This window comes from Agelaius tricolor, unplaced genomic scaffold (assembly GCF_023055355.1).
Source record: "Agelaius tricolor isolate 1412-34295 unplaced genomic scaffold, bAgeTri1.0.p SCAF_18, whole genome shotgun sequence".
NCBI lineage: Eukaryota > Metazoa > Chordata > Aves > Passeriformes > Icteridae > Agelaius > Agelaius tricolor.
In genome coordinates this window covers 17885402-17898644 of record NW_027269278.1, presented here as the reverse complement: position 1 = coordinate 17898644, position 13243 = coordinate 17885402, and the positions used below count along the sequence as shown (strand labels likewise).

Sequence of the window (13243 nt, the reverse complement as noted above, 5' to 3'; positions counted from 1 at the left end):
GCTCTGAGGGCGCTCGGCGCCTTCCCCCTCTGCCAAAGTTCTTTCGTTGCGTCAGGAATGGCAGAAAAAGGCGACAAAGGCACAACTTGGCAGCACTGCAAAGGTCGCTGAGTTGTTGTCTGAAGCGGTCGGTGCCACAGAAAAGTTGTTCAGTGAAACTTTTTCCTTGCCCGTGATGTAAGGACCTGAGGGTGACAGATGTGGTGGATGGCAACAGCGCACACACCATGAGATGTAATGATTATACAAGTACAGTCTATGGAAATACAGTTTTTGCAGAAAAATACTTCAAAGCCTCCTTAGAATTTTTCATTTGCGATTCAGACATCACTTGAAAGGTCCAAGGCCAGGCTGGGCAGGACTTGGAGCACCTGGGATAGCAGAAGGACTCCCTGCCCATGGCAGGGGTGGAATGAGGTGAGCTTTAGGGTCCCTAAAACCCAAACCGTTCTGGAATTCGTGCTCTGATTGTTCCTGAATTTGAAGGAATGGTGGATTCATCCTAACACAAACCTAACCCCCAACCCTGATACTTACATCTGTGAGTTTCGTGAAACTGAATGTTTAGGAATACTTTTAATTCCATGATGAAACACGCCAAAAGCTGCGTGGCAGTGCAGTGTGCCACAAACAGTGCGTTACCAAGGCCCCAGGGCTGTATTTACACGGCTGCTCCTTGTGTCAGTGACACCGAACACACACCCACAGACACTCACTAGTGCAGGCAGGAGGGACTCCTGCGCCAGAGCCATTGCCTGCCTCAGCCATCCTGCTCTGACAGCTGCCAGGGGCTGGGACTTGCCTCAGGAATTGCATCATGGTGCTAATGACAGAATATTAATGAAGTGTTTGACCTCGGGCGTCCTTGTGATGCCTTAAGTTTGAGCTTTCATATTTTCCAGACTCTGCATTGGTTTATAACTCTGCACTCCATATCAAGTGTCAGCAGGTTCTCCTCACAGCTCAGTCCCACAGAACAATCCTTTTCCAGCCCCAGAACCAAGGACACCGCTGCAGCTTCAGCCCAAAAGTGCAAACAACAGGGAATGGAGGGGAGCAACCTGGGAGGGTGGGACTGCATCACCTGGAGCTGGAATTGGACAATGAAGCCAGCATGGAAATGGACCCAAACTTATCAAAGTGTGAGAACTCGTGGCCAGGATCCATCTGGGGTGGAGCCACGGCCGGGCTCTGGCACTGCCCAAGGTGTGTCCTGTGAAGGGCTTTTAATAAATCCCTCCTTCATTCCTGTAGCTCTGCCCAGCCTCTGCTCCAGGGAGCTTCTCAGGAACCACCTGAGCATGGCACGAGCTGCCAAGGAAGAGCCCTGGCTGCTGCCCCGTGTGGGGAGTGTGGTGCAGCCACAACCCCAGGAGCCCAGCTTCCTTTGAGGATTTTTGCTTGGCTTTTCCAGAGGGAGCCAGGGAGCAGAGCCTGGTGTCAGAGGGGATCAGAGCACCCCGGAGTGACCCTGGCCTGGCACATGAGGGCCCTGGGCACAGAAGGAGCTGGGGGAGAGGGGCCCTGCCAGCCTCAGCAGCCAGTCCTGGCCACACTCTGCTCCTCAGAGCATCCATCCTGGGCTTCACTCAGGGCTGGGCTCACTCTGGGCCATGAGCATTCCTGACCCCAGACCTGCTCAGAACTTACTCATGATAAATCCTTGCCTGGCACACCCAGCACCCTCCTTTCCTGTGACCTGCAGAAGAAGCAGATTTATGATTTCTCTGGAATCTGCCAGCACGGTGTGTCCCAGTGTCCTCCCAGCAGCCCCAGCCTCAGTTTACAGTTGATTGCAATTCCAGTTCAGTCTTGGAATTCATTAATGCCAGCCAAACACGACCACGAATGTGGCCTGAAAATAACCCCTGGCTGCTGTCTGTCACAGGCTCTTCCTGGGGCTGCTGCAAATAGCCCTCAACGTCACCCGACCTAAGGCTCACCGGGCTATTCTGGGATATTCAAATAGGAGAGGGCTTTGTGATCCCCTCTGCCGAGGGATCTGCAGGCTGCCTGCCCCAAGCTCTGACATAAATCACAGCACAGATAACTCAGCTCTCCAAAATCCCACCTCCCTGTGCTATGAGCGTTACCCAGGAGCCATTTCCACCAGCTCCCTTAGTCAGGAATTTGCAGGGAAATAAATATTATTTATATTTAATATACTTATAAATATTTACATTTAATATAGTTAATATAATTATAAAGATATTATTTATATTTAATATGTTTATAAATTTTTACATTTAACTGGGACAGGGACACGAAAAGCAACCGGGCCCGGGCGCTGCAATGACACGGCGGGAGCGGCAGGGGCGATAGAGAGTGCAGGCCGGCGGGCGCTGCCGCTCTGGCCGCCGGAGGACTCATTCTCTATGGTCCAGGAGGTCTCGCTCTCTATGACCCTGGAGGTCTCATTCGCTCTGACCCCGGAGGACTCTCTCTATGGCGGCCGCACCCGGCCCGCAGGGTCGCATGTCCCGGCATGCCCCGCGGCCGGCACTCGTCCCGCCGTTCCCCGCGGCAGCCTCACTTCCGGCGTGGCCGTTAAGATGGCGACGCCCATGCACCGGCTGATTGCCCGCAGACAGGCGTGAGTGGGACCAGGGGGGCTGCGCGGGGCGGGCTCGGGCTGAGGAGCGGCGGACACTGCTGGGGCCGCGGCGCCCGGCGTCTTCCCGAAGCTCTGCGGCCTCCGCGCCGTTGCGCTGTGCCTCGGGAGGGGGCGCAGCTCGGCTGAGGGGAAACCGCCCCAAAACACGGCTGGGGCGAAACGGTGGCGGTCTCGGGTGTCCGTGCACGGCCGGGGCTTGGACTCGAGGGTCGCGGTGGGTCCTTCCTGCTCAGGGCGTCCCGCGAGAGCGGCGGTGTAGAGGCTGAGGGAGTTGTTGGCCTTGGGCGCTGCCGTGGGGAGCGTTGGGAACGGGAGCGGAGCTCGGGAGGAGCTCCCGGGGCTCGGGAGGAGCTCCCGGGGTCATTCCCTGCTCCTCATCGCAGACCCTGCAGTTCAAACGTGAAACAGCAACCTTCAGGTTCGTGTTGTTGTGATGAGTTTGCGGAGCTGTCAGAAAAGCAGAGTAAAGCCAAGCGAGCGACTCTTGCTCAGACGGGAATGTTGCAATCCAGGAATTCCCTCAGCACCGAGGGGATCCGATTGCAGAGCCCTGGAACGAGGAAAACACACTTTTGCTTTTTTTCTGCAGCAAATGTGTGTCCCACTCCCGTGGGGTGCTGGCGTTGGTTTTTCAGCTTTTTGTTTGACAAACACGGGTTTGGGTTTGAGTTGAGGACGAGGAGGGGGAGCCATCACTCTGCTGATTGTAGCTGCTGTCGCCAGGAGGCAAAGGCAAAGCGTTTTCTGCTCATTCCCAGATATTCTGGCTCCTGCCCAAGGCCAGGTTCATTGTGCTCTGCAGGTGGGAGTTTAATCAGATTTTTGTGCTGCTTTAGCTCAGTGTTACTGAGGCCTGAGGATGAAGCCAAGTGCTCTGCATTGAGAATGGGATGAATGTTCAGCACAAGGTTCCCTGCAGGAACTGGCTCAGAGAGTGGTGGCTGAAGCTGAGGGAGAGGCAATTCCCAGCCTGGCTGGAAGAGGGGAAATGCTCCCTGCTGGTCTTCACTTCATCCTCACACATGAGGCTGGGAGCTTCCTAGATCAGCCAGGCTGCATTTCAGAGAGTTTAGATGGGCAGGCCTTGAAAAGTTTATGCTTTGGTGCTTGGAACAAAAACTGAAGGTGGCAGGAAGGGACAGCAGGGGCAGGGAGCTGAAGTGGCACAGCCCTGAGCTCAGGACTAATTTTGGCTGTGACCTTGGGCAGCTCCTGAGCTGGGTGAGTTCCCTTCTTTGTAAAGGAGGAGAGCAGCTGGGACAGGAGGCAAAACAGCTTTGTAGAGCTTCAGAAAAGCAGCTTAAGAGCTCCAGAATGAAAACAGGAGGGTTTCCCCTTCCTTGATCTCACTCTAGCAGAGTGAGACCTGGAATAGAGTGTGCAGTGTGATTGTTCCCATGTGCAAGTGTTTTAATGAATGAACATCTGTCTGCCTGAATTCTGTGTCTACTTGGTGTTACTGCCCATGTCCTGATTCTAAAGAAAACCTGAAGCACCTGTGAACATCTGGTTTAACCATAGCTTGATTAAAGCTGCATGATAAAAAACTAAATATTTTTCCACTGGGTAGAGCAGACCTGGAATGAGTTACTTAAGCAATTCTGCATTTTTCTAGGGAGGCCAACAAGCAGCATGTGAGGTGTCAGAAGTGTTTAGAGTTTGGCCACTGGACATATGAATGTAAAGGGAAGAGAAAATACCTGCACAGGCCTTCAAGGACAGCTCAGCTGGCCAAAATCCTTAAGGAGAAAGAAAAGCAACTCCTGCTGCAACAGAGGTATGACTAGCAAGGTGAAATGTCTGGTTTGTGATTGAAATAAAAGATGTTGTCCCAGACCATTTTCTGTGATCTTTTCCTCCAGACTGTGGAATGTGTGCTTGATTTAATGTTGGAGCTGATTTGTGTCTTAGGTGAATTATGTGTACTCGGGTCCCAGAGAATTGAAATCAACATTTTAATTTCATCAGCACCTGCTCATCTGAAATACATTTAAAAATTTAAAACTGTTTTGGCCTATCTGAAACAAAAGCCATGTACTGAGCCAAAGTTAAATCACTTGGGGTAGTGGAGCAGTTTCCTGAATTCCTTGATTGTTTGATTTCATGTTTCTGAGCTGTCCAGGCAGTGAAAGCTGTAGGTTTATTTCTGGCAAAGCAGCAATTCTTGCCCTGTGTCCAGATCTGCTGCTCAGAGCTGCAGTTCAACCTAGAACTGCAGACAGGAGAGAGAGAGTTGGGTTATCAGCTCTAACCAAGCCTGAAGTGAAAACAGCTCACTGAATTGCACAATTATTTCCTCTGGTGACAGCCCAAAAGTGGAAGGAGCAGAGAAACTTAAACAAAGCTCTGCCTGTGGCACCTGATTTCCTTTCCCCTTTGCCCTGGGAGTACATTTCAGTGTTTCTCCCCAGGTTAATGATTGTTTTGACAAGCTGGAGTAATGCAGCACCCCAGTTTTCTATGCAATTCCATGTGCCAGGGTCCTTCTGCCCCTGCAGTTTGGTTTTGGGAGCTGCAGAGGCACAGCCAGGGTCACTCCCAGGGGCACTGCTTGCACCTGCAGTTCCTGGGGCTTTGGCCAGGTGTCCTCAGGCACTGCCCCTGCTGGGATGGGAGCTGGGGAGAGCAATCCCAGCTTTGTCCCTGCTGCTGGCTCAGGGAGGGCTGGCAGCTCAGGCAGGCAGGGTCCCTGGGCTCCTCACTGCTCCAGCCCAGCAGCACTTCTGAGGCACAGGCTCCATCCCTGCCTGCAGTGGGGACTCCTTAGCTTGGGAGGAGAGTGATGTAGAGTGATTGATTTTGAAATGAATTCTCATCCAGTGGGGTATTGTGAGTAATTAGAGTCACCCAGTGTTGTAGATAGATCAGCAGTGCTTGGACTCTGACACTTGGCTCCATTTGGAGGCAGAGTCTCTTCAGAGACTCAAGATTTTTAAGCTAAGTTTGAGTTTAAAGCTCAGATTATTTTCTTGCTGCTTTTCTGCCCCTGTTCTGGTGGATTCTGCAGGTTACCCCTGGAGGATGGTGAATTCAGGGTCCAGTTCCTTGTCCTGTCCTCGGGCTTGAACCTGAGTGTGGGATCACTTTGTGTGGGAGTTACAGCACTGGCCAGTCTGGCACAGAAGGAGCTTTGGGGCTCTTCCAGTGAGGGGCAGGTGCTGGGAAAAATCCTCTGCTGGAAGGAAGCCTGAGCAATCCTCAGGTGGGAGCAGTGCTTAATCTGCAGTTAAACCTGGCCCAGCATTCCCAGGGCTGGTGGCATCAAGAGCTCCTCAGCTGTGCCAGGAGGATCCTGTTCCTCAGCTGCCAGGGCTGCACTCCCTAGGATGAAGCTTTTTTCTTCATGGAGAAACAACTTCTGGGTCACACTTGTGCTTTTGTGGCACTTGCTTTGGGAAGTTCTCCTTGCTTTGGAGAAGTTGGCTCTCCCACAGGTCTGCTTTGGCCAGCCTGTGTCACCACCTTTGAAGAGCCACGCAGGAATCATTAACCAGAAGGCAAAGCCAGCCTAGGAAGGTCAATATTTACCTCTGACAGCCTCATGCAGGCTTTTCCAGCATGAACTCCTCTCCCAGTTGTTCCAGGCTCCCTGTGCTTGCCTGGTGTTGGCCCCTCTGGAGGTGTCAGTGCCAGTGACCCTCCCATGGCTGCCAGCCTGGAGCAGGGCAGGGAGCTGGGGCAGGGCTCATTGCTGGGGCTGCTGGAGCTCTGAGCCAGCCCTGGGCTTAGGGCTCAGTTCGTGGAGGGAGTGGCCAGAGCACAGTAGGAGCTCTTGGAGTAACTCTTGAGTAACCCTCACCTCACACACGAGAGGGAGGCGCTCCCTGAGCTAGGTCCTGTCTCCCCAAAGGTGCTGTGGGGTTCAATTCTGTTCTCACAGTGACTCCTCCTGCCTGCAGAGGGGCTGAGGCCTTAGGAATGTAGATATGGACAGGAGGGGTTGGAATCTGAATATCAGAGAATCTTCCCCTTGCCCAGGAGAGTGTGGGGAGTCTGGAGAACTCTTGTGTGCTGATAAAGTTTTCATACCTTGTGTGTGAAAATAAAAAATTGGAGAAATCTCATTTTTCTGGTGGCAGCACCACTAAAACTGTGTGAGGGGGTGAGCACTTGGGAATGTGACAGACACACAGCTGGAAAGCATCAATATAAATGGACTTTTCTGTTTCTTTCTGCTCTTGAAAGAAATGTGAAAGCAACAGGCTCAGTGAAGCTTTTACCCTGGATTTCAATCAATTCACTTATTGCTACATATAGTTACACACAACTTCTTTGTATCCTTTCCTCCTGTGCCTGTCACATCCCAGCTGCTGCTGTCCCTACAAAATGATACAAAGGGGAGAGCAGAGCATAAATAGCACAGAAAATCAGGGGTGAATTGCTGGGTTTTGCTCCCACGACTCATAGGTGGGTTTTGCTCAGGACTGAGCTGCCCAGTGCCCTTTGAATACTAAACTCAGCCTCAGTGTGCTGCTATTTATTTAATTTTCCTATTGCATTAATCAAAGCCATTATTTTTTCCCCCTTAATTAGCGCTGGAGAAAGTGCTGCAGAAAAGAAGACCAAGAAAAAAAGGTATGTGGGGCCTGGTGCCTGCACTGGTGGGACTGGTGCCTGCACTGGTGGGACTGGTCCTGCACTGGTGGGACTGGTCCTGCACTGGTGGGATGGTCCTGCACTGGTGGGACTGGTCCTGCATTGGCTGTTCCAGCAGGACTTTGGGAGAGGGGTGGCAAAAGGACCTTTGTAAATAAGTTTTGGTTGTACTGCTTTGAGTCTGTTACAGCTTTTGTCTGAAAGGCATCTGGACAGTTTCTACTCCTCCCTGTCCAAAATCTCTCAATATTTTATTCTCTGCTTTTCTCCCTGCTGGTTTTCCTCCCCCTGCATGATCTTGCTGGAGGAGTAAAAGTCTTCCCATTTCTGCCTCAGAGTCCATCAGGAGTCTCTGAAACAAGACTGGCACGGGGGTTCTGGTCTCTCATTGCTTCTGCTCTTTTCATTCCCTTCTCCTGCCAGTTCTCTCTCTCTCAAGCTTTGTCTAATGGATGAAATAAAACATCTTAAAAAGCCCAACCCCAAAACCAAACAAACCCCCCTTGATCCCAAACTAAAGCAAAATCCAGGAAATGGCCCTGGTCCTCTCCACGTCCTGGTTGGAGCCAGGAGCTCTTTTGACATTGTTTGTACTTTACCTTGCATTAATGTTTACTTGGGAATTTGCTTTCCTAGCAAATGGAGAGGAGGAGCAGCCAGAGCTGTGGCTGTAGCACTGCTGGAATGGTGCTGGGGGTTTTACACCAGGGAATGTCTGGGCAGCAACAGCCCAGCATCTCTTCCCCTTCAGTGTCACTCCTGTGTCCCTGTCTGATCTAACCCAGTTCTCAGGAGCTGTTTGAAGGCCAGGCCTTTGCTGTGTGTGGCAGGCAGTAAATAAGGCAGAGCAGATCTTTAAAGTGTTCTTCATTCCAGGCTGTCCTGTGGAATGTGGTTTATTGGAATGGGCTGTCTCAGGGTGTTCTAGCAAAGGCTGCTTTCCCAGAAGTGCCAATTTATTGCTGGAGTTACTCAGGACTGGTGAGATCATGAAGAATTTACTGGTTTTGAGCTGGGCAGCTCAGGCCTCTTCCTGCCTCGGTCCCTCAGACACTGCAGCCTTTGCTGGCATAATTATTTACAAAGTATTTGAGCTCCAAAGCAGTGCAAAAATGGACAGAGCAAAAGGGTTCATGGGGAAGGGCATGGTTTGGGCACTTTTTCCTTGAAATTTTAAAACTCTTGTAAATTTGAATGATTCTCCTGCTCCTATGCAAGCCCAGAATAATCCACCAATATAAATTCCTTTCCAGTCAATTTGCTATTTAGATTTTTATTATAACATGTGAAGAGTTCAGTGTGGAGAATCCAGCATATTTATAAGCTCCAGATTTAAAATAAAGCTGTAAAAGTTTGGTTTCTGGCAGGAGGAGGACGAACCTTTTCCACAGAGTGTGTTTGTTTTGATATAAACACTAATAAGGGAGCTCAGGCCTAACCAGAAAAACAGGCTGAGGCAGAGCAGCTGCTGCAGAGCCCTGTGACCTCAGGTGACAGAGCCACCTTCCAGGTGCTCCTTCCAGGGCCTCAGTGTCCCAGCCAGAATGCTGAGTTATCCACGGAGAGCCCACCTGATACTGAGCACAGGTGAATCTGCCTGGCTGAAGGGCAGGATTGTGTGATCATTCCCTGCTCATTCCCTGCTCATTCCCTCCTCTCCTCAGGCCCCAGCTGTGGCTGTGCCCACAATTGTGACTTTTGGGTGTCAGTGGCACTGGTAAGCCCTGGGGTGTCAGAGCAGAGCAGGGACAGCCTGGGGGGACAGCCTGGGCTCCAACAGCACTTGGCCCACACAGGGACACAGAACCAGAGGTGAACTCTTGGAAACTTGTCCTGAGGAGGATGAGGAGTTCATCTCTGGTTCTGTACCTACTTTAAAAATTCAGTGCTTTTGCAGAGGTGTTGTGCTGTATTTTTCCCCAGAAAAGGCAGTGTTGAAGCAGCCCTCATGGGTTTATCAGTAATGAACAGTCGTTGTGTCTGCACACAGACAGCAGATCACAGATGTGTTACAAAAACTTCAGTGCTTTGTGGCTTAATCCACACCCACGTTTGTCAGCTGACAGGGCTGATATGATGAAAAACCCTCACACTCTTCAGTAACCTTAACACAGGCACTTCCTGAGCTGTTACATTGAACCAAACCCTCTGATAAAAAATACTGCATTAATTTTCTAATGGAAACAAGATTCTGCGTTATCATAATTTACATTTTTGGATGCTCTTTGATTGACTTTGGTGGGAAGGGAGGTGAATCAGTGTCTTCAGGGTAAGATCTCTGGGAGAATTGAATTGTACTTTCTTGGAATTCCTATCACCCCCCTAAATCAGAGATGTGGGTCTTGAGAACAATGGCCCCAGGAAGGGCTGAGCATGAAAAAAAAATGCAGAGCATACAGAAATCCTCTTTGCTGTGTTCATCATTCTGTCTTAACCTTGGATTGTTTCCACCCTTCTCCTCCACCTGGAAAACACAAGCATCCTGTCGTGGCAAGTACTTTGGGCTCTTTTGCCAGGAGTAATCTAAGAAGTTTTTGCTGGGAACAGATTTGACCTTGGTGAAATCTCTGCTGAAACCTCCCCTGGCCCTTGCAGTGGCAGAATTTCCCTGTTGCAGTGGTGAGGCAGGGACTGAGCCTGGCTCATTTTCCCCAGGGCTAGGCCAGTTCAGGGCAGTCAGGCCAGCAAAGCCCCTGCTCAGGGCTAGGAGCCAGATCCTGGCCAGCTTTCCCTGCCTGCCCCTCTCTGCTGTCCTGCTGGGTTATGCCATGCCCTGGGGCCACCCTGCCATTGCTCAAATGGCCCAAATCCACTCGGCCAGGAGTGGAGAAGGGAGGGGAGGGCACAGGGATTCATCTGAGGTGGTGAGGCCTGGAAATTTCGATGGGGAGGTGTGGAAAATTTCAAGGCAAGTAATTGATTTTTGGATTATTGCAACAGAGCAGAGGGAACGCTCTGTGTGTGACGGGCTCTGGCAGGGCTGTGCTCAGCTCTCTGCTCTCCCTCAGGTCCAAGAGTGTGACCAGTTCCAGCAGCAGCAGCAGTGACAGCTCAGCCAGCGACTCCTCCTCCGACAGCGAGGACTCCTCTTCCTCCTCCTCCTCCTCCTCGGACAGTGACAGTGAGGACAGCAACTCCTCCTCCTCCTCCTCCCCCTCCTCCAGCAGCTCTTCCTCCTCCTCCGACTTCGAGTCGGATTCCAGCTCCTCCAGCAGCAGCAGCAGCAGCAGCACAGACAGCAGCTCCGAGGATGAGCCCCCAAAGAAGAAGAAGAAGAAATAGCTGGGGAGGAGCAGGACTGGTGTGGAGTGAGTGACACTGCCCCCCCAGGGCTGGAGCACACGGCTGCCAAACACTCAATGGTCAACATTTCTACTGCTCCCATTTCTAAGTGTTCTGCCTAGTTGTTCATAGGACATGGAAGGTATTAAATGGCACGTGAGACTTACTGAGAGAGTATTTTTGTGGTTTATCCTTTTATGGAAGATTTTACTTTTTTAGCTCCCAAAAAAAAAAAAAATTCTATCATCAGATTTGTTTATAAGAGCTAAAGTCCAGTAGCAGCTGAACCTGGACATTTACATGCTGGAAAGCAAAAGCTTTTTTTTTGTTGTTGCAGATTATGCTGTGCATCATGTGCTGTTCCTCTGTTAATGACAGCTTCACTTCCATTGAGAAAAATCCTCTAAACTGTTAAAAGCAGAAGTTTTTCAGTGCTGCTGTGGAGCTGTGGCATTGTTGAACCTGAATGCACAGCGTGTCCCACACAGAGCCTCCCATCTCGCTGGTGACAGGCTCTGTGCTGCTGAGCTTGTGTTCCAGTGGCTTTTCCTGATGCTTCCAGGTCCAGTCTTAACTGCAGCACCCAGCTGAGCTGTGTTGATTTGTCCCTGCTCAGTGTTGTGCTTGTCCTGCCCACAGGCCCTGGGCCCTTCCCTGTGTCCTTGGCTGCTGTGTTGGAGGTGTTTGTAAGACACAGGGTTGGTGTTGGAGAGCAGCAGCTCAGTGAATTGGGGCTGCTGCTACTTTAGGAGTTTCATCTTTGTGCCTTTTTTTTTTGTAAATTCGGTGTACCCCAGAGAAAAGGGCTGGAGTGGGTGTCCTGCAGAACTGCATCAGAATATCCCCATCTGTAATATGGGCAGCAAAACCAGAGAAATAATGACAAACAGAACTGGGCACTGTCCTCCCTGGATGCTCCATAAAAAAGAGACTCCCTGAAGTAAAGGTCTCAAAGGGAAGTGTTCCCCACTGGATGTGTTTCCCCAGAATGTGTGAGATGCAGGATTGCCAGGCTGTGCTGAGAGGCTCTGCAGGAATCCAGCCATGCTTTAAATGTGGGACTGGCCCTGCAGGAGCAAGTGAGTGCAAACCCCAGAAACCCAACAAAAGCAGATCCAAACATGCTGCAGAACAGGGATTGCTGGATGCACAGTGGGAATTGTTTGGTTTTCTGGTGGATTGAAGCAATTGCTGTAGTATTTTATTTGGTGATGCAGTCTCCTGAATTTCTTATTGTTGGAGTGCCCTTTTGGTGAGGGGGCATCACTTGTGGAAGAATTCTCAAGTATCTTGGTTTAGGTTAAATACAGTAACTAAACTATTTTTTATATTTTTATGGAAAGAGTAGTGTGTAGAATTTGGAATAAACTGTACTTATTTAAATGTTTGAAAATCCCCATGTTGTGTGTCTGTCTGTGACACTCCTGTGTTTTACAGAACACGCTGCAGGCTGTAAATAAAACTACCAGAAAGGTGTTCAAGTCTTGTGCAGTGAGTGTGCCATTTCGTGGGAAAGTGAATCAATTATTAAACACTAGGTGCTAAGGTGAGGCTTACTGCAAATATCTAAAATATTTGTGGTGTTTATGTGCAGGTTTCAGCTGGAGTTTCCCTGGCATTCCCTCACAGAGGGGCAGGATTGCTGACCAGGAGGTTCTCCAGCCAGAAGTCCTTCTGTATCAAGATTTAAAAAAAAAAAAAAAAAAGTTTAGTTTCAAATACAATGTTTATATTAGTTTTTATTTTTCCTTCTTGCCTTTTCTGGTTACTTTGTCTCTAGGTGTTGTTATTTTACAGAGTAACCCCTCAGCCTGGCCAGAGCCTTGCCTTCCTACATCTGCCAGTGCCTCACTTTGCTCTGTGGGCAGATGAGGAGTTTTATAAAAGCCCCGTGAGCCGGGAGTGCTTCCAGGGCCTGCCCTGTTCAATCCCTCCTATGCTGAGCAAAGCTGCCACTGCTCATTGCAGGGGAGCAGCTGATGCAGCCTGGCAGGAAAACAGCGTCGGGAAGAGCCCTCACCTCTCAAAGAGAAACAGAGGGGAGCAGGAGCAGGGGGAGACAGCCCCATTTCTGAGGCAGGGCTTACTAACCCAGCCAGAAACAGCCTTTGGTACCAGTGCACTGCACAGTCCCTGTGGGGTAGTGCACTGGTTTATTTTCTTAGGGAGGAGTCTTTAACAGACGGGAGCTTCTCCAGTGAAGGGATTTGCCTTGTGCAATTCTGTTTGTGTGAGCCGGGCCTTTACCAGCCCCTGGGACAATGGCTCCTGCCTGAGCTGGGCCTCGCAGCCTCCCTTGTTCACCAGCCGTGTGTGCTGCACACCTTGGCACCACAGAGCATCCCAGAGTCCCAGCGTGGTTTGGGTTGGAGGGACCTCAAAGTGCCACCACCCAGTGCCAGCCCTGCCATGGCAGGGACACTGTCCCAGGTGCTCCCAGCCCCAGTGTCCAGCCTGGCCTTGGGCGCTGCCAGGGATGCAGGGGGATCCCTGCTCTGGGCACCCTGTGCCAGGGCCTGCCCACCCTGCCAGCCAGCAATTCCTGCCCCGCATCCCCCCTGACCCCGGGCTGGTCCCAGGCCGGTCCGGGGCTGCTCCCGGTTCCCGCTCGCCGCCGCCAGGGGGCGCCACGGCCGCGGGGGCGCTCCCCGCGCTCTGCCCCGCGTGACTCTCCCGCCGCCGAGCGGGGAGGCGGGGCCGGGGCCTTGCCACGCCCCCTACGCGCGCGCTCCGCCGGGGTCACGTGGTTTC

General features: G+C 51.3%; 1 protein-coding gene across 1 annotated transcript; it reads left to right on the top strand.

The window, feature by feature from the left end:
* The first annotated feature begins 2424 nt into the window (after positions 1–2424).
* ZCCHC10 (zinc finger CCHC-type containing 10) lies at positions 2425–11973 on the top strand. Its single transcript, XM_071443655.1, has 4 exons — positions 2425–2593; positions 4230–4391; positions 7148–7189; positions 10219–11973. Exons 1-4 carry the CDS (start codon positions 2553–2555, stop codon positions 10490–10492), a joined length of 519 nt encoding a protein of 172 aa, XP_071299756.1. The 5' UTR covers positions 2425–2552; the 3' UTR covers positions 10493–11973.
* Positions 11974–13243: the final 1270 nt, after the last annotated feature.